This window comes from Microcaecilia unicolor, chromosome 6 (genome assembly GCF_901765095.1).
Source record: "Microcaecilia unicolor chromosome 6, aMicUni1.1, whole genome shotgun sequence".
Taxonomy (NCBI): domain Eukaryota; kingdom Metazoa; phylum Chordata; class Amphibia; order Gymnophiona; family Siphonopidae; genus Microcaecilia; species Microcaecilia unicolor.
This window is the reverse complement of record NC_044036.1, coordinates 63,925,591-63,946,505: the sequence shown is the minus strand read 5'-3', so window position 1 is coordinate 63,946,505 and position 20,915 is coordinate 63,925,591. Positions and strand designations below refer to the sequence as shown.

At 39.7% G+C, this 20,915-nt stretch overlaps 1 protein-coding gene across 2 annotated transcripts in view; it reads left to right on the top strand.

The window, feature by feature from the left end:
• The window catches only part of COL24A1 (collagen type XXIV alpha 1 chain), an 804,368-nt gene that overhangs the window by 259,859 nt on the left and 523,594 nt on the right, over nt 1-20,915 (top strand). For both annotated transcript variants that reach the window (XM_030205800.1, XM_030205801.1), the window contains 4 exons: nt 4,912-4,956; nt 12,054-12,107; nt 12,976-13,020; nt 18,589-18,642. In XM_030205800.1, the coding sequence (XP_030061660.1) occupies nt 4,912-4,956; nt 12,054-12,107; nt 12,976-13,020; nt 18,589-18,642 (198 nt within the window). The remainder of the gene's footprint in view (nt 1-4,911; nt 4,957-12,053; nt 12,108-12,975; nt 13,021-18,588; nt 18,643-20,915) is intronic.

Below are 20,915 nucleotides of genomic sequence, written 5' to 3'. Positions count from 1 at the left end.
ACTAATGACCTCACCAACTACCGCCCAGTTGCGTCCATCCCTCTAATAGTAAAATTAATGGAAAGCCTAGTGACCAAACAGCTTACGGAATACCTGGACAAGCACTCAATACTACATGACTCACAATCAGGATTCCGTTCCCACCATAGTACCAAAACTGTACTAATCTCTCTCCTGGCCAAATTCAAGCAAGAAATAGCCACAGGTAAAAGCATAGTCCTCCTTCAATTCAACATGTTGAGCGCATTTGACATGGTAAACCATTACATACTACTAAGACTCCTTGGTCATTTCGGTATTGTTGCAAACATACTTAAATGGATCAAAGGCTTTCTAACCACCAGAACATACCAAGTGAAATCAAATTCAAACATATCACCACCGTGGAAAGCAGACTGTGGAGTACCCCAAGGATCGCCACTATCATCAATACTCTTCAATATGATGATGATTCCACTGGCAAAATCCTTATCCAATTGAGGCCTTAACCCATTCATCTGCGCAGATGATGTTACAATCTGCATTCCCTTCAAACATGCCCTGACTGAAATAACCAATGAAATCAATGATGGCCTGAACATCATCGACTCTTGGACAAATTCATTCCAATTGAAACTGAACACTGAAAAAATACATTGCCTTATCCTCTCATCTCAACATAACTACCACCAACCCGCAACCTTAAACACCCCAGGACACATACTCCCAATTTCAGATAGCCTAAAAATACTTGGAGTCACAATCGACCACAATCTCACCCTCGAGAGCCAAGTAAAAACTGTAATAAAGAAAATGTTTTATTCAATGTGGAAACTCAAAAGAATAAAACCTTTCTTCCCGAGGGACACCTTCCATAAACTAATACAATCAATGGTCCTAAGCCATGCAGATTACTGCAACGGAATCTACATGGGATGCAAAGAACAACTCACAAAAAAACTCCAAACCGCCCAAAACACAGCAGCCAGATTGATATATGGTAAAATCCAAAGGTCACTACTCCATCCTCATCCTCCTCGACCTATCCGCCGCTTTTGACATTGTCAATCATAATTTACTTCTTGCTACACTATCCTCATTTGGGTTCCAGGGCTCTGTCCTCTCCTGGTTGTCCTCTTATCTCTCCCACCATACCTTCAGAGTACATTCTCATGGATCTTCCTCCACCCCCATCCCGCTCTCTGTTGGAGTTCCTCAGGGATCTGTCCTTGGACCCCTTCTTTTTTCAATCTACACCTCTTTCCTGGGCTCGCTGATCTCATCTCATGGTTTCCAAAATTATCTTTATGCTGACGACACCCAGCTTTATCTCTCCACACCAGACATCACTGCGGAAACCCAGGCCAAAGTATTGGCCTGCTTATCCGACATTGCTGCCTGGATGTCCAACCGCCACCTGAAACTGAACATGGCCAAGACCGAGCTCATTGTCCAAACTCGCTTCTCCTCTCCTCCACTCTCTATTTCAGTCGATAACACCCTCATCCTCCCCGTCTCATCTGCCCGCAACCTCTGAGTCATCTTCGACTCCTCCCTCTCCTTTTCTGCCCATATCCAGCAGATAGCCAAGACCTGTCGCTTCTTTCTCTATAACATCAGCAAAATTCACCCTTTCCTCTCTGAGCACACCACCCGAACTCTCATCCACTCTCTCATTACCTCTCGCCTTGACTACTGCAACCTACTCCTCACTGGCCTCCCACTTAACCATCTATCCCCCTTCAATCCGTTCAGAACTCTGCTGCACGTCTTATCTTCCGCCTAGACTGATATGCTCATATCACCCTGTCCTCAAATCACTTCACTGGCTTCCGATCAGGTACTGCATGCAGTTCAAGCTTCTCCTACTAACTGACAAATGCACTCAATCTGCAGCCCCTCACTTCCTCTATCCCCTTACGCTCCTACCCGTAACCTCCGCTCACAGGACAGATCCTTCCTCTCAGTACTCTTCTCCACCACCGCCAACTCCAGACTCTGCCCTTTCTGCCTCGCCTCACCCTAAGCTTGGAATAAACTCCCTGAGCCCATACGCCAAGCCCCCTCCCTACCCATCTTCAAATCCTTGCTCAAAGCCCACCTCTTCAATGTCGCTTTCGGCACCTAACCATTGTACCTCTATCCAGGAAATCTAGACTGCCTCAATCTTGATTGACTGCACTTTTTGTCCTTTAGATTGTAAGCTCCTTTGAGCAGGGACTGTCCTTCTTTGTTAATTGTACAGCGCTGCGCAATCCTGGAAGCGCTTTAGAAATGTTAAATAGTAGTAGTAGTAAAACACGATTCTACAGCGCCAAACCCCTCCGAGAAAAGCTGCACTGGCTCCCAATCAAAGAACGAATCTTCTTCAAAATCTTCACTTTGGTCCATAAAATCATCTACGGTGTAGTCCCAGGATACATGACAGATCTCATTGATCTACCAACTAGAAATAGATCAAAATCAGCGTGATCATACCTAAACCTACATTACCCCAACTGTAAAGGGTTAAAATACAAAACAACATATGCATCTAGCTTCTCCTACTTGAGCGCACAACTATGGAACGGACTCTCGTATGCTGTGAGAACAATACTTGACCACCTAAACTTCAGGAAATCATTAAAAACTCACCTCTTCAAAAAAGCCTATCCGTCCAATCCAACTTAACCCCCCACATCCAGCAACACAACATAATCAAGGATCACACTGGACAACTTACCACTTTTCTGCTTGACCCAATTATGCCTGACTCACACCTACCTCATCTAACCACAATTTTGTATTTGTTATCAACCGTAACGGCAAATGCCTTTACGGTACTTGTAAGCCACATTGAGCCTGCAAACAGGTGGGAAAATGGGTATAAATGTAACAAATATGTGCATATTCTTCCATGCAGTTTTATAAAAGGCCTTTTAAATGCTCAAAACCTTTATTATATTACCCCTGTTAAGTGTAAGCCACAGTCCTTTCCAGGTTCCTGTCTCATTTTTCATTTGCTAGTAAATGCAGAAACCAGCATGCACTACAAGCTTGATTCTATAAAGGGGCACCTATCTTTAGGTACCAAGAAAGCGCCTATTCTGTATTGGAAAGTAGACATCTACTCTTCCTGTATGGGATACTAGCATAACAACACAACTGCACACATAGAATTTGTGTAAATACTAACATCTAGATTTGCAAAAACTGTGCATACATTAGAGTATTCTATAATTTACATATGTAACTGTGCGTTGCACCTATACTTCACCCCTACGTACACCCAGCTTCAAACTACACACCAGCACATTTAGGCACCTTTTTAGAATAGAATAGCATGTAGTTGTAATATCGACATTTACGCACACATATATGCCATTATTCTGACCATTTATGTACCTTTGGGACCTAAATGCTGGCATCCTCTTTACAGAATTACCCCTTAAGTACCAAGCTGCTGCATTACCTGTTAGCAAGGGTGTGCTCTAAGAAACACACTGATTCCTGGGTTAATGGCTTGATGCACTTTGGTAAAATAGGGCCGTAGTCTAATATGGTCGCTATTTTAGAAGCATCTTCAGGTATAAATAATGGCACACTTGTAGATAGCATACATATATAAATAAAAGTTTGAGAAAGCCACTGTTTACACATGGAGATCCCTTCCATGTAGGTATTTCAGGAGGGCATGTTTTGGGTGTAGCTTATACAGGCCAAAAATCTACGCTTGCATTCTCCATTTTACATTGGGAATACACGTATATGGGAAAGAAATTTCCTGTTGGATTTTGCACCATCAGCAGCACTTACAAGATGTTTTTTTAAAAATAAAACATTTCTACCAGTGCTTTAAATGAAGGATTAAGAGATTAATGCTCCTTAACCTTCGTTTATTTCCACCTTCATAATTAAAAAAACGTGGCCTCACTACTTAATTGGCAGCACTTCTACACACACATTTGTAAAATGGGGCAGCTACCTATCTATGTAAGTGGGGCCATTTTCATGGAGAATTTGCAGTAATCTATGGAAGCTTTCAGGTACATGCCACTCAATTGTTCTCATGTATATTTGTAAAATGGCTTCTCTGGTTGAGTGTTTCAGTATATACATGTGAACTCCTTCATGTCATACATATTTTACAAAAGGCTTCACATTTAGTAGAGCTTTTTGTAAAGTATTGCCGGAAATGAGCACATCCCAATGTTCTATGTTAAAAAGTAGTGGCTTTTATTTTTTTTTAGATAGCTAGTATGAGATTCTGGGGCTCAGTTTTGAAAGAGAAAACATCCAAAAAACATTGTAAAGCACCATATGGGTGTTTTTCTTCTCAAAACTTCCGAAACCTATTTTGCAGACATTTTGTCCATGCAATTTGCAGTGCATCCAAATTAGAAGGGGGCGCGTCCAAAGTTGGACTTAGACGTCATATCGAAAATGCCCCTCCACTTCACCTTGGCTCTAGCATTGGCTTCTGAACCCAGATTTTTATGCATTTAAAGAAGTGTTACATTTGTATCCAGTTATCTCATTTTCCTAGAGAGCTGCTCATTGTCTTTTGTTAGCTCTCCAGTACAATATACTTATTCCATTTAAACTGGCATATACAGTGTGGCTATTATGATAATTTTTTGGAATGGGGATACTGCCTGAACTGAATCCAGCTTTGCAGAGCAGTAATTACAAACAGATTGTTGCTGTAGGCATTATGTCTGTGTGCTATTTGAGCTAACATGAATCTGCAGCTAGCTTCAACAGAATTTGACACAGGCATTCCAAATCCACTGTACAAAGATGAGAAGGCTTTTTCTTAATGAATATTATTTTCTACTTGAGCTATTAAGTCCATATTATATTAGAAAAATAAGTGGAATTCCCAAAATAGAAGACAAAGAAAAAAATTGAAATGCAGATCTGAGTGTGTCCATTTTCTTTTCTTACCTGCAGGGTCCCAGAGGATATACAGGGCCACCAGGTCTACCAGGAGAGAAAGTAAGTGTTTCTACAACATACATAAGTTTCGATGGCATAGCTTGTATAACATGTGACAAGCAAATGGATATGTTCTTTCATGTTTTGGACGCAATGAGAGTATTGTGCCTGTAGGATACTGTGGTGATAGCTGGAGGTTTGATGGAACTTCAGTGAACAAATGTTTTACATGCTTTATATTCTGCTTGTTGGCATTGTGGCATGAAGAGGTGTTTGTTTTATAGCAACTACTCTCTTGCTAGGCTACACATAATGAATATGCTTAGATTAGATTTGCATATGATGGAGGTAGTGTATACAAACCTGTCTCATTCTACATTCTGTGGAACACTTGAGAGCCAGAATGCCTAGGCAGTACTATAATTTATAAAGTGTGTGATGGTGTCGGGGTCATAGATTTGATATACCATCTTTCTGTGGTACAACCAAAGTGGTGTGGGGGTCATAGATTTGATATACCATCTGTCTGTGGTACAACCAAAGTGGTTTATATTTATTACATGCAGGTATTTTCTCTGGCCCTAGTGGGCTCACAATCCAAGTTTTGGTAGCCGGGGCAATAGGCAAGGCCGCCGAGAGACTGGGCCGGGCCCGGGGCCCCGTCCCCTCAAGGTCGTCGTTGCCACTGCCCCCCTCTGTCTACCACTGGGTTGGGCCCCCTGAATATAAATCATAGCACCTCACCTCGCTCCTTGTGAAAGCACAGCAGCGGCATTCTGCAGATCGCCTCCCTTTGGGCCTCCCCTTCCTGTGTCCTGCCCTCGTGGAAGTTATGTCAGATGAGGGCGGGACTCAGGGAGGGAAGGCCTGAAGGGAGGCGATCTGCAGACTGTCGCTGCTGTGCTTTCACACGGAGCGAGGTGGTGAGGCGCTGTGATATGAATGGAGGGGGCCCAGCCTGGTGCTGAACAATTGACGGAGCCAAGGGCGGACGGGTGGGACTGCGGCACCAGGCCCCCCTTGGAGGTCCGGGCCCGGGGAATTTGTCCCCCCTGCCCCCCTCTTAGCGGCCCTGGCAATAGGGTTCAGTAATGTCCACAGTCAGAAGGAGTCACAGTGGAAATCGGATCCAGTTTCCCAGGTTCTCAGTCCACTACACTAACCATTAGGTTACTCCTCTACTCATGGACTGAGTTGGAACTGCTGCTATATTTTCATAAATGCAAAAGTGGATTAGATTCTTGGAGGGTAATTTTTATAAAGTTGTGCCTATTATGCATTTTCACTTGCCTTTTTGATAAAGTCAATTATGCATCTGCTTGACTTTACAAACTGGAAAGGGATAGAAAAGGGGATAGGATTTGATATATTGCCTTTCTGTGGTTAGAATGGTGTGGTAGCCGTCAAAAGTTTGTTCATTTGCTTTTTCATGCGGCTGTATGGTTAGACTTAAAGCAGTTTACATATCATATACAGGTACTTGTTTTGTACCTAGGGCAATGGAGGGTTAAGTGATTTGCCCACAGTCACAAGGAGCTGCAGTGAGAATTGAACCTGGTTCCCAGGCCACTGTACTAACCATTAGGCTATTCCTCCACTCATGCAAAATAACATGCGTATATATAGGCATCAGTACTAACACCATCTCTAGGGCTGGTGTAAATGTTAGCGTGTACTTTCCCCTAGTACAAGTGAATTAAAGGACTTTTATAATCCATGCAAGTAATTGTGGATTTTGCCTACACTCTGGGACCCGTAGTGAAAATATATGCCATGAAACTTAATGTGTAATTTCACTAGTTATCATTTTGTAGGAGGTCGTTTATGTGCACGTGGCTAAAATGCTGACATTTATGAGTGTCCCCTTACCTTCTAAAACTAGACAGCTTCTTATAAAATTACCCCCTAAGGGAAGGAAAGATCATCCTATCTGTGTCTGAGTAAGTAGCTGGTTGGTTGAAATGCATGAGTTTTCTTCTTCTTCCCCCTGCTGATCAATTTGAGGAGTGTTAATTTTGCAAGCTTCAGAACAGTCCTTTGCTTAATCACCCTGTCCTCCAGATGTTCCTTCCAAGAAGAGGAAGCAATAAAAGGGATTAAAATATATTGATATGGCTGTAGATTTGATAGATTTGTGGACAGAAATTAGGAATGTGAATTCAATACTGAATAAAAGTCTTAGGGAAAGTGAATTTAGTTAGCTGAACTCAGTCTCTCAGGAATATTTTTTTAAGAGAATTATTAGCCAAACCAAAAACAATAGACTCCATTCACACAAATTATTTTGGCATACATAGAACAAATGTTGAGAGCTTTTAGTTCTTTCATAAATAAGCACTATTTAACTGGCCAGGACCTGTGCCTGGCCAGTTAAATAGCACTGAATATTGGGCGATCTGTATTTTCTACAGAGCAAGTGTTCTTTTTTTTTTTTTTGTCTTCCATTTTAAGGATACTTACCTTTTAACAAATGTATGTGTCGTAATCTAGACCAGGTGTTCTCAAGCCAGTCTGGTTTTCAAGATATCCCCAATGAATATGTATCTTCAATAAACAATACAGGGCTGTACTTATATTAGTCAACAGTTTCAATTACATTACTGACATGACTAATTCTCCAAATACTTTTACATATCAAATTTTATTGCACTATTTTCACAAATATAATCCAATATTCCTACTTAATATCCCTTAATTAAAAGCCTCAATCTTGTTTTACAGTGTAATCCCAAATAATGCAACCTCTCAAAATGTACAACCCCCCCCCCCCCCCCTTAGAGCAGTTCTTCTCATATAAATTGTCTTTATTACAAGGAAGTTGTTCTTCAAAATGTCCACTTCCACTATTTTTATGAAATAGTTCCAAGTCAGTACTGATGAAAAATGCAGATGTCTCTTATAAACATCAATTGCACTCAAATGTGCCAAAACTTGGACTCTGTAAAATAATTTGTTTGGAAGAGCTTTCCACTGCTTCAAAGCAATCAAACTCCACTGTAACTCTTCATCAACACCATGTTCTGAATGAAAACATTTTTGGTCTCAACACAGGCCATGTTCCATTAGTACTTCTTCAGGAGACTGTACTACAACAAACAAGTAAAACAATACACATCATATCCATACACATTCAAATGAACTCATTGAAAAATATATAAAATCTCACTCAGCCTCTTCATTCGGTTTGCAGTACGAACTGATACTCACCAGCAACCTCTGATACACAGACGCTTACACATGCGTAGGATACCTGTCCCTCCCTGCAGCTATTTATATTGCCATTAATAGCACCCAGTCTACTTCCTTATTTAGCCCATTGGGCTCAACATTCTTCCAATGATAAATTAATCTCTGTTCCTTCAGTATTAACTTCCTCTCCACATCCCCCAATAATCATTCCAGATCTGGATCAAGACCACAAATCGCAGATCCTCTGCTGAGTGATGGGTCATAACCCAATAATTCACTAAAGGTGTTTCCTTACGCTGTAATCTAATATTGCTCAAATGCTGAGCTATCCTGACCTTTAGTCTCACCTACATACCATAATTTACAAGGACAGGTGATACCATATATGACAATTTGAGAGTCACAATTTGGAAGGCGGGACAGGTGGTTGGGAGGCAGGAAAAACTGCTGGGCAGACTTATACGGTCTGTGCCCTGAGAAAGACAGATACAAATCAAGGTAAGGTATACACATGAGTTTATCTTGGGCAGACTGGATGGACCGTGCAGGTCTTTTTCTGCCGTCATCTACTATGTTACTATGTTTTAGAATACAATTTTAAATCTTTACCAATAGTTTATATACACACTCTGTCTGAATTGTGTATTTGCAATATACGCAATGATTACATGGGCCATGTCCCCTATCCTGATTCAGTGAGAGTCCGCCAAGGTGGAGGAACATTGAGATCCCACGGGGAAGCAACAGCAGAAACAGAGAAGTGGGAAATAGACCAGGCTAACCAGAGACAAATGAGGAAACTTCAGTTGATTGTGGACAATGTATTGGTGAAGACTTGACACAGTACTGTGTTTCGGCTGGTGGCCTGCATCAGGAGTCTAATAAAGTAACAATAAAATGTGACAAGATGCTACAACATGTATAAATAATAATACAGGGCCCTTTTCACTGCGCGCCAAAATGAACTTACTGCCTGACTACCGCATGGCTCTTGTGGTAATTTCATTTTTGGCGTGTGTCCGCTACATGCATCTGAAAAATATTTTTTATTTTCTGGCGCGTGTAGCGGACACGCGCCAAGTGGCATCTGATGCATGTAGGTCATTACTGCCCAAATTCTTTACCGGTAGATCTATGGCTGGCGGTAAGGTCAGAGACCCAAAATGGAGACGCGGCAATTTTGATTTTGCCGCATGTCTATTTTCAGGAAAAAGAAGTCCTTTTTTAAAGGCGTGCTGAAAAGTAATTCTGGGCGTGCCCAAAACCCACGCCTACACTACCACAGGCCACTTTTTACTGCGGCTTAGTAAAAGGACCCCACAACTAATAAATTATGTTTTCATAAAAAATATTTATCCAAAGAAACAACATAAATTATAGAAAAGTCTTCCAGACAAAATAGTAAAAGTGAAATACTAAATAACAAAATCAGAATAAAAAAAGGGAACTGACCTTAAAATAAAATGCAACAACATCAAATGGTCAATAACCATAGATTCAAGAAAATGGAACACTGTGGTCTAAAGGAAACAAATATATCTCTTGAAAGACATATGAATAATAAAATGTACACTGTACAACATATATAACTTTTAATCTAATGATACTCTATAAAAAATCATAAAATGCAAGCAAAAAATAATTAGGATAAATGTGTTGATCAAAAAATAATAAGACAATCAAATATGTAATGTCTGTTGCATGTCAGATGATAGATGCAAGGAGTCGTAATTGAAACTAATATTAACTATTTTTAAAAAACATATATAAAATGCACATTTGTCAGATATATGTGGATCAATAATCTTGCAGGAATAGATGTAAGTCAGGAAATCCACAATATATTATAGAAAGATTATTGAAAGTATACTCAACAAATGGTCTGTTAGATAAAATTATGCTTCTGTCTCTTTAAGGAATGTGAGTAAACAAAAAATAAATTGAACAAGAATATACAAAATATGTCTATCAAGACCATCTGTCTTATACTATTACGTTAAATGTACAAACATTTCTCTCAATGGAGGAGGTTGAATAGTGGAGTGCCGCAGAGATCTGTACTGAGACCAGAGCTATTTAACATATTTATAAATGATCTGGAAATTGGAATGACTATGGAGTGATACAGAGGCATTATAATAATCTTGGTTTTATTTTGCATTACCTTGAGTATTGCATTCAGTTCTGTTTGCCACGTGTCAAAAAAGATATAGTGGCATTAGAAAAGGTTCAAAGAAGAGCAACCAAAATGATAATGGGGTAGCACTCCTTCCCCCTCTCAGAATCATAACACCAAGTACTTACTGCTAAACCATCTATATCATTGCTACTTCCCTGCAGGTTTCTTAAGGACCAGTTTTCAAAGGTATTTCTGTGCATGGAAAGGGCTTTAAAAAATTTGCCTAATCTATCTGCACTAGGGCAATACTGAATATTCAGTTTGATTTGTCTCAAGCCCCAAATACATTCTTCATATTCTGCCGAATAGTGTTTAAATTCGAATATGAATAATCCAGGGCTCTACTGTTCTAAATCCTACTGAAATAAACACTTGATCTCTGATTTCATGTTGCTTCTTTTATTATTTAATTATTATCAAACATGTGTGGGATAAACACAAAGGAATCCTGTTTAGAAGGAATGGATCTATGGAATCGTAGCGGACATTGGGTGACAACGCCGGTAATTGGGAAGCAAAACCAGTGCTGGGCAGACTTCTACAGTCTACGCCCTGATTGTAACTGAATAGATATGGATGGGCTGAAGTGTAAATTTAAGGGGCTTCGACGTTAGCTTCAGAAACTTCAGAACTTTTAGAACAAGAACAGTGCTGGGCAGACTTCAACGGTCTGTGCCCTGAGAATGGCAAGGACAAATCAAACTCTGGTATACATATAAAGTATCACATACCATGTAAAATGAGTTTATCTTGCTGGGCAGACTGGATGGACCGTACAGGTCTTTATCTGATGTGATTTACTATGTTACTATTTGTTATGTTCAAAAGAATGCACATAAATTTACACAGAAAAAAATACCTACAGAAATAGCAGGTGCAAATTTGTTTGCATACTGTTCCCTAATTGCAGAATGTTTGTGGCTATTAACAAAAGAACAGAAAGCAGCAGATTGGGGTAAATCAGGAGTAGCCTAATGGTTAGAGCAAATCTCACTTCTCCCACTGATGTTGTTTATGAACCTGAGCAACTCATTCCACTCTCCATTGCCTGAGGCATAATTTAGATTGTGAGTGCATTTCAGCAGGGAAAAATAGCTTGTGCACTAGAACGTAACATACATTGAGCTTATATGTGAAAGAAGGTGAGTCTAAATCCAAATTTTCAGAGGGAAAACATATTTATATGAACACTTTGAAAGCTGTTTCCTTATTGATTATTGAGATAAATTTAGGTTGATAACTGAAATGATCAGTGCCTTGCTGACAGGGCTGCCGAAGTGGGGGGGGGGGGGAGGGGGCAAAATTCCCCGGGCCCAGCCCCTGCAAGCTTTTTCTTGCTACCTGCTTCTGGGTCTGCCCTCCCCTGCTCCTGCATGCCGCCCAGGACCCAGATGATTGCATTAATGCGATAACGCGTTAATTCAGTCATCTGGGTCCTGATTCTTAGCATGGACAGGAGCAGCAGAGGACAGACTGTGGAAGCAGGGACACAGGAATCAGCTTGCTGGTGCCGGGCCCCCCCCCCCCCCCTTTGTAGGCAAAGACAAAAAGGTGTGGGAGCGGAGGTGTGAGTTGGGGGGGGGGGAGTGGTGCGAGTGGTTTGCTAGTGCCGGGCCCGGGTCCCTCTTAGAGGCAAAGATAAAAGGGGTGGGGGGGGCTTGCAGTGGTCCGGTTCTGCCCTGTGCCTGGCCATGTCTCTTGGTGGCCCTGCTTGCTGAATGTTGGTCTGCAAATGATTTCTATAGCATATTTAAGACCTGACTTCTATTTTTCTTTCTTTTTTTCCTAGGGAATCCCAGGACTGACTGGCAGTGCTGGGGCACCTGGTTACCCTGGCAGGCAGGTGCAGTAACTAAGCTCTACATATACCTTGTTCTTAATTGTATGAAGCCAAGCTTGGTTAGTTCTTCCTTATATTCCTCTTAGCATTTGAATTTAAAACGTAATACTGATCTTACACTGTTCCCAATAATATAGTATATACTTTATAAAAATTTTCCATCTAAAACCATAATAGTAATTTTTCACACTTTTTATGAGAAAATTATTTTAAATGCTTCCCTTCATACATCAAAAGATTAGTAGCTAGATTGAGTTGTAGTAAATGCTGCGTGAACAGAACCTCCTATAACTTGACTACTGAAAGTTCCAAGTGATCTTTCAGCTTTTTATCAATTTTATAGTTCTACAAGTTGGAGCAATAAAAGGTCTCTAAGAGTGGAAGTACACATCTAGTGTATATCATGTTCTCATATTTAACATTTTCTAAATATTGCCAAGCACTTACGTGTAGTTAGTGGCAGTGACACTGTTTGTATAGGTACCTACCAGTGTGAAATATTTCATGACATAAGGGACCACCCCCTCTCCTTCCTGTCAAAGTTTTTTTTTAAGTCAGACCTGTTATTTCTGAAGGAAAGAAAGCATTGTGTACTGGAAAGGAACAGATGTGAACTGAGGGTGAGCTCTGCAAGGGAAACCTTTGTTTTGAAATCCCTGTGTTTGAACATAAAATGAAGATAAATCACTGCAAGGATTTTAAAAGAACTCATCCTCTTTTGCAGCCCAGGTTATGAGTACTGAGTAATAACACCACAATTATGCAGAAGGCACAGTGACAGCTCACATGTTAACAGTTACCTTTCTAATCTTTCTAAATCCTCTGTTTGTGCATGTTCAGTGACAAGTAAAAGAATGTCTTTTTGTGTTAGGGTTTAGCTGGACCAGAAGGTAACCCAGGTCCTAAAGGTGTAAGGGTAAGTGATCTTTCACAAACATGAAGCTATACAGAATATCTGCTTTACTATATTAAATATCTGAAGCACAATAGTTATTAACTGTATGCCCACCAGTGTTCTTTAGTATTTAACAACTGATTGACATTAAAAAAAAAAAATTTCATTGAAAGCTTTGCACACTTATTGCAATGCTGCTGACCAGGTCAAGCAGCATAATTCCTGCACTGTTGTGTTGGTGTGCCTGTTGTAGTATAAATGTATATGGACATGAATAGGAATAAAAGATTCTTGGGGGGGAAAGTAGGACACTCCCTGCCTTGAACATTTATTTGCTTAGGACAAGGGCATATTTGGCATCTGTCATCTGTTACTACTGCTCAGGCTGATGGAGAGAAATAATCCTGTCACTTTAAGGAGCCCAAGAGCACAGCTTCCAAATTCTGAAGTCTGTGTTGGCTCCAGCCATGACCAGAGGGCAGAGTTCCAAACAGTTTTTAAGCTTAAAGCAATCTACTAGTTTGGTATTATATTTGATTTCCAGAATAAAAAAAACAAGCATGGATAGAGAATTTGTATAAAATTAAGATGAAGAATTAACCAATGGTGCTGCAAATTAATGACAAATCAGTACATTCAAATCAAATTTACATTCAAATTAAAGTTATATCAAGGTAGAGAAGAAAAAGGCCTCAGAACTTTCATAGCTCTATGCTATTCATTCTTGAAATGGCTTCAGGCTGTGAGGTATAATCGCAGGTCTTAAATCTCTCTTGCATTCAAGTTTATATAATAGTGCAAATCAATCTATAAAACAGTGCAGGAAAATAAATCATTTAATATTCTTCAACAACAGTGCACTTAACATACAACACTGTCATCCCAAGAGAGGCCCTTGTTTCATTGCTGCATCAGGGGAGATGATTTTTCTTCTCATTCAATCAGTTCAAATTTTCAAAAGCTATCTCTTACACCGACTCTGGCTAAAGTCACGAATTGTAATATTGTATGGGAAGCCAGTGATATTTTATCGAAAGGGGTATAATACAATTTACTCTTGTTGCACAGGAAAGAAACCAAAAGGCCGTGTTTTGGATAGTCTAAATGCATTTGATAGTATAATGAGGTAAACCAGCATAATTAGATTGTAAGCTCTGTCGAGCAGGGACTGTCTCTTCATGTTCAAGTGTACAGCGCTGCGTACGTCTAGTAGCGCTATAGAAATGATAAGTAGTAGTAGTAGTATATTTAGTATTATAGTAGTCGAACTGAGAAATAATCAGTGCATAGAGAAGAGTCATCTGAGATGAGGGGTCAAGATAAGAGTGGACTTTGCATAATTGATATAGGACAAAAAAAACTCTGATATTTGGCTAGAGAGAAAATTTGAAATCTGAAAGATGTCACGATCAAGGTGGACTGTAACAATATTGCTGAGAAAAAAAACAAAATGTGTTGGCCACAACAAAGACAAAAAGATAATGCATGAAGGATGTACCATTCTAGCCAAACAAATAAATCATCATACATGACAATAATGAATATTCAAAGAGTGTTTCTGCTACAAAAAATGGCATCACTGAAATATAATAGCCATTATGGACTAGATTCTATATACCATACCAAAAAAATTGGTGCCGAAACAAAATACACCTAGGTGTATTCTATAACGTATTCCTAAATGTAGGCGTACTTGATAGAATAATCCTAAATTTCCATGTGGTTTATAGAATACACAGAGTGCCCGTCTGCGCTGCTAAATTTAGTCACTGTCAGTTATGCTAGATAAAACTTGGTGTAAAGGCCGGCGCCTAAATTACGTGTGGACAAGGTGTATTCTATAACCACATGCATAAATTTGAGAAATGCCTATGACCCACTCATTGCATGTCCATGGCCACATCCCCTTTTCAATTATGTGACTTAGAATTTATGTGCATCACATTATAGAATACGCTTAGACAGTTCTGTGCGTAAATTCTAATTAATAACAATTAATGTCAGTACTTGTTAAGTGGCAGTTATCAGTGCTGATTGGCTTGTTAACCGATTAATTTGTGTGCACAAATCCAGGATATGATTGGATTTGCATGCGCAACTTAAGTCATGCTATATAGAATTTTGGGATATATGTCACAAAGATCTTATTTTTGATTAATGAATCTTCCAGACTTCATAAATTTTACTTGGCACTATTTATTGTTCTTGCACACTCAAATGTCTGTTTCGGTAGTATTAACCTTCAAACACTCGAACATCCATCTTGTTTCTAGACTATCCAATCTCAGTCTGTAAACGCCAGGGAAAAATGCAATTCATTCATATCAAAACATTTCTCCAATAATTAAAAACAATTTGAATCTCTATTTCATAATTGGATCTGGAACACACAACAGATCCCTGCCATCTAAGGTATTTATCTTTACGGGTTGGGGGGGGGGAGTTGGACAGAGAGGAAATGCATAGGTCATGCCCACTCAGTCCATCCCTTACCCAGTCCATCCATTTCGCCCACCCAGAAATTGTGGTCTGCCTACGCTACTGCTTCCTGATGGCTGATTATACAAGAGGGTGCTTCTGCATATACCACCTCACATTTAATTTAAGAGGGCATTTCAAAACCTTCACTTGAGCATTAATCAATCAGACTTCTCAACAGTAATTCATACGGCCTTATAAAAAATCTGATTGGAGGACTAACTGAACAGAAGCAAGTATGACTCAGAATGATAAGCAAAATAAAAAATGATCTCTCTTTTACCTGACTTTTGACTTCCTACCTCCATACCTATTGGACAAGATATAGAGACTCACCAGGGAACCTAAGGCTTTTTAGGTGTAAATGTCTGCATCTTCAATCTAGTAGATGTAGAAGAGGGAAAACGAAGTACACTCACACAGGAGCAGAGAACAAAAGCACAAGGAACCTTCAAGACAGGGGGTGTCAACTCAAATTTATTGGACATAAACTTCAATATGTTAACTTTAAGCATTTTAAAACTTTTAGCATTTACATGTTCATTTATTCCTTAGATTGAGCACTGTCTTATTGCTATTTCATGCAGTTTCTGGACTTTGTGTACTTTTTTAAGGTGTATGTTCAAATTTCATTCTTCTGCTATTTTTCTGTTTTTATAACAAACATCATTTATATTCCTTATTAATTATGAACTAAGATTTGATTTTATTCTGTGTTCATTATTTATCTTATTCTTTTACTGATTTTATATTAGTGTAAAGTTTTAACTTTATTTGCATATTTTTAATATTATCAATGTTTATGCAAATTGGTTTATGTATATTTGTTTTTAATATTTTAGACCCCTGACGTAGGCAATTTTGCTGAAACACAGACTGTGTCGGCTCTGTCCAATAAATTTGAGTTGACACCCTCTGTCTTGAAGGCTCCTTGTGCTTTTGTTCTTTGCATCTTCAATCTAAACATCATTTTTGTAGCTTTGCCTCTGGTATTTTATAAAAACACATAGCCATCTATGAATCTTTAAAAATAAGCGTAAAATAAGAACCTATTGGCCTTCACACATAAGTGGTCTTTTATGGGTAATTTTACAATAAGGTACCATGGGTAGATGCCTATAGAAGAGCCTATGTTGGTGATATTTTATAAAGACAAATAGGTGCATGCCTGTCTTTTCAAGATACTAGGGTGTGTGGCAGAGAACATGCCTTGAATGTAAGCATGACCACTTAAATCTGCTCAAGAGCTGGTGTAAATGAAAGCACATAATTTATGCTCATAGATTAAGGTATTTGATAATCTATGCATGTACTTGCTATCTCCATCTATACACTGGCCAAATAAGCTTCAGGCAGTCAGTTTGTTAGATGTGTTATTTTATTAGGAACTATGGTTTGAAACGGGGGTTCTTAACCTCTTTAGATCCTGTGCCCCTTCACTGCTCAATGAAACTCTCACACTCCTTTCTTAAACCACTAGTGACTACTGACAGCTACATGTGTCACTGTTAGCCATTAACAGTGCTAACTGCTAACATGTCACTAACATTATAGTAGTAAGTTTAAGTTTAATTAAGGTTTGATATATCACCCTTTCTTTGAAGGTCAGAGTGGTGTCAATGTTAAAATCAATAAGTCAGAGGCAAAAATGGGGGCAGGGAAACATGCACACATTAACAACAAAAGAGGGAAAAAGAGGGTAGATTCTGTTGGGCTGTGTTGTAGGACAAGGTGCAATCTGTGCACCAGGTACCAATCAAGGGGGTGGAATATTAAAAGCTAAATGAAAAAAAATTGGTTTTTAGTATTACTTTGAAATGAGCAAAATAAGTCTCAGCTCTGATAGCTGGGGGCAAGTTGTTGCAAAAGTATGGTGCCAAAAAATAAAAGGATGCCTTCCTAGTAGTTTCTTAATGGGCCAGTCTTGGAGGGGTACATCCAAACAATGGGAATCAAGGGAGTGGAGCATGTGGGACGGGGTATAAGGAATGATTAAGGAAGAAAAGTAAGAGGGTTTGCCTGTGTGCAGAACTGTGTAAGAATGAGAATCTTGTATTGTGACCTGAATTTTATGGGAAGCCATTGGAGCTGAAAAAGTAGTGGAGTGATGCGTTCTGATCTCTTGGTATTATAAAGTAGCCTAGCAGCTATGTTTTGTAGGGTTGGCTACAGGGGAGGCTCTTGCAGACCATATTACAATAATCCAATCGGGATATGACAAAAGGCATAATGTACAAAAAGATGAGAAGTCTAAGTAACGAGCAGTACACAGTTACACTACATAAATTGTACATAATGTTGTTGAATAAAATGACAGTTTACAAATGGTATGCACTAGATTTCAAGACCCTTCTCCTCACTCCTTTTGACCTCTTTCCACACCCTTTGGAACTGCAGCCATCACTGGTTAAGAACCTCTGATTTACATTTCTGCAACATTTAAAAATAGCCTTCTCTGCAGTGATATGCTAAAAAACAAATCAGCAATAATGTCAGAAAATAATTTAATATTGAATTTCTAGTATTTCATGTAAGAGAAAAAAGTTCTCTGAGTCTTTAAACCCACATAGAAAGAAATCATTATATGAAACAAATACAACTGATTTCTTTACACAATGTTCTGATAAGGTATATTGGCATAGGCAAATATGGTCTTCCACTAAAGAAAACAAACTTCTGACTCACACGTGAGCATTCAATTCTAAAGATAGTGAGCTTGAAAAAGGGCCACAGGCTCATCGTGTTCAGCCTTATTGTGACCATTATGTGATTTTTGATACATAGTTATGCTGAAGAAACAATGAACAGAAAATCCCTAGAATAGTTTTCATTATATTGACAGTTTCAGAGGCATCATTACCTCATTCTAATCACTTGAGAGTTATAGTCCATCTATTTTGAGTAATTTTCCAGCATTTTTAGTTTTACTGTGTGCACCAACACACTGTGATTGTTATTCTTGCTATAAATGTTGCAGCCACCATGGGTAATTTTGCATGGCGATGTACTAGGAGGAGAAATTTGAAGATAGCGCACATATCTAGTAACAAGTTAAATGTGCTTGTGCATTTAAATTAAATAATCAACATAATTGTGGTGTTTGTTTTCCAGGGCTTTATTGGACCTCCTGGGGTGGCAGGCCTTCCTGGACCCGAAGGAGAAAGAGTAGGTGTATTTTCAGATTATATGTCATTTTTAACAAATTCTTGACTTAAATACTTTTGGATAATATTCAGCCCACAGCGGTCAGCATTTTAAAAGTGCTGACAGCTACGGGCAGAATTAATCCCATATATTCAGTTCCGACAGTCAAGGCACTGGTACTAAATATGGATGATTAATTTAAGCAGGTCTGGCAGCAGGAGCTTATGTGTGTCATGGACAATATTCAGCTGGATTCTTATTCCCCCCCCCCCCCCCGGACTACCTCATATCCATGGTGGTTTAGTGGGAGCAGGAGTGAAGCCCACTCACTCTTGCAGCTGCCTAAAGATAATGGCAAGAGGTTGTGGTAGCCATTTTCTTTAGGCAGCTGCAAGGGGCAGGAGCAAATGGGCTTTGCTTCTGCCTCCATTGCTTCCACTGGACCGCTGTGGATATGAGGTAGGCCTGGAGGGGGGAGCCATATAGACCATTGGGGGTACATTCTAGGGGGAGGGGTTGTGACTGTCATGGGCTGGGAGGGGGGGAGGAAAAGAAGGGGGAAGTTGCATTGGGGAGAATTATGTGTATGCTGGCTGATAATCAGTGCCAATACCCACATAGCTAAGCAAGCCGAATTAGGAGAGCAGCTGAGCTGTCCTAAATTTGCGCGCTTAGCTATGTGGGTGCCAGCACCCGCATGATTGCTGGCTCCTCCCCATTGCTGCCCTTTGTACTGCCCTTGTCCTGTCTATTTTTTTTATGGGCGGTATGAGCTGATATTCAGTGGCACTGCCTGGATAAATGCCACTGAATATCGTTGTTGGAATAAAATAGGCTCTGCTGCAGATAACTCAAGCTAAGCTGTAGTAAAAGACCCCCTAAGTACCTTCTTGTTCCCAGAGGGTTTACATTACAAGTTTGTACCTCAGGCAATGGAGGGTTAAGAGGGCAATTCTCTAAACTAGGCACTAAGGGCTCCTTTTACTAGGCTGCGGTAGAAAGTGGCCTTAGTGCACCCTTTTTGGGTTTTTATTTTTTTATTTTTTTTATTTATTTACGTCAATTTATATACCGTATCTTATTGCTACTGCAAGACAGAACGGTTTACAATTTATAAAAAAGAAGCAATACAATATGTACAGGTTGGACAAACATTAGAACTGCAGTCATTACAGGAAAGCACAGCAAACCCACAAACTAGCTACATAAGATGAAAAACAGTATAACTCATGATTTAGTATACAGGAGAACACCTGCGGACTAAGACCATTTTTACTGATGCTGTAAATGGCCAATTTTCCACTTTTATCTATTAATGGCCATGTGCTAATGTTGCCGTTAGTGTGCAGCTGTTAAAAAAGAAATTAACGCATGAGCACTTACCAACACCTATTTTATAGGCGGTAAGGGTTCATGTGCTAATCCTGTGATAATCGGCAAATGGTAATGTCACTACGCTAACATGCCCCCCCCCCCTCCATCCCTACTGTAAACAAATTGGACTCGATTAAAACCAAATCAAATGTATACAACCAACTCAAAAGGTGCAACCATTTATTCTCGAAAGGTACTAATTAACTGAAGGAAAAATAATTGGAAGAAAAAGCCTCAGAAAACTTCAGTGTGCCACAATACTTAGGGGCCCTTTTACTAAGGCACGTAGGCGCCTATGCGCATCCAATGCACGTCAAATTGGAACTACCGCTCAGCTGCTGCATGCCCTGGGCAGTAATTCCATTTTTGGCGCCCATCCAAAACATGCTGTAGAAATGTTCTACCGTGTGGTGTTCACCTGGCGGTAATTGGCAGTGTACACATGCAGACAATTACCGCCCAGTTAATGCATGAGACCTTATCGCTAATTCAGTGGGTGGCGATAAGATCTAAGGCTGAAAATAGTCACGTGCTGGTTTTAATTTTGCCACAGCTCCCTTTTCGGCCACAAAGAAAGGCCTTTTTGCAGGTGTGCTGAAAAATGGACCTGCACACATGCAAAACACGCGCCTACACCAGCGCAGGCCATTTTTTACTATGCCTTAGTAAAAGGGCCCCTTAATGTATTTTGATATTGGCTAACTGTATGTGTGAATAATCATTGGCAAAAAACCTCCACAAAAAATGCAAACTGTGTGCAATCAGAATATAACCAATGTGCAAAATAACTTTAACTATTAATTAATCACTTAGCTGTGTGTAAGTCTTTTGGCTCAAAAAATACATTTCCTTGAAATAACCACAAAAATGCACACTTATCTTGTCAGTCCATTCTCAGTATGGACCTGTTTCAGCCAAGC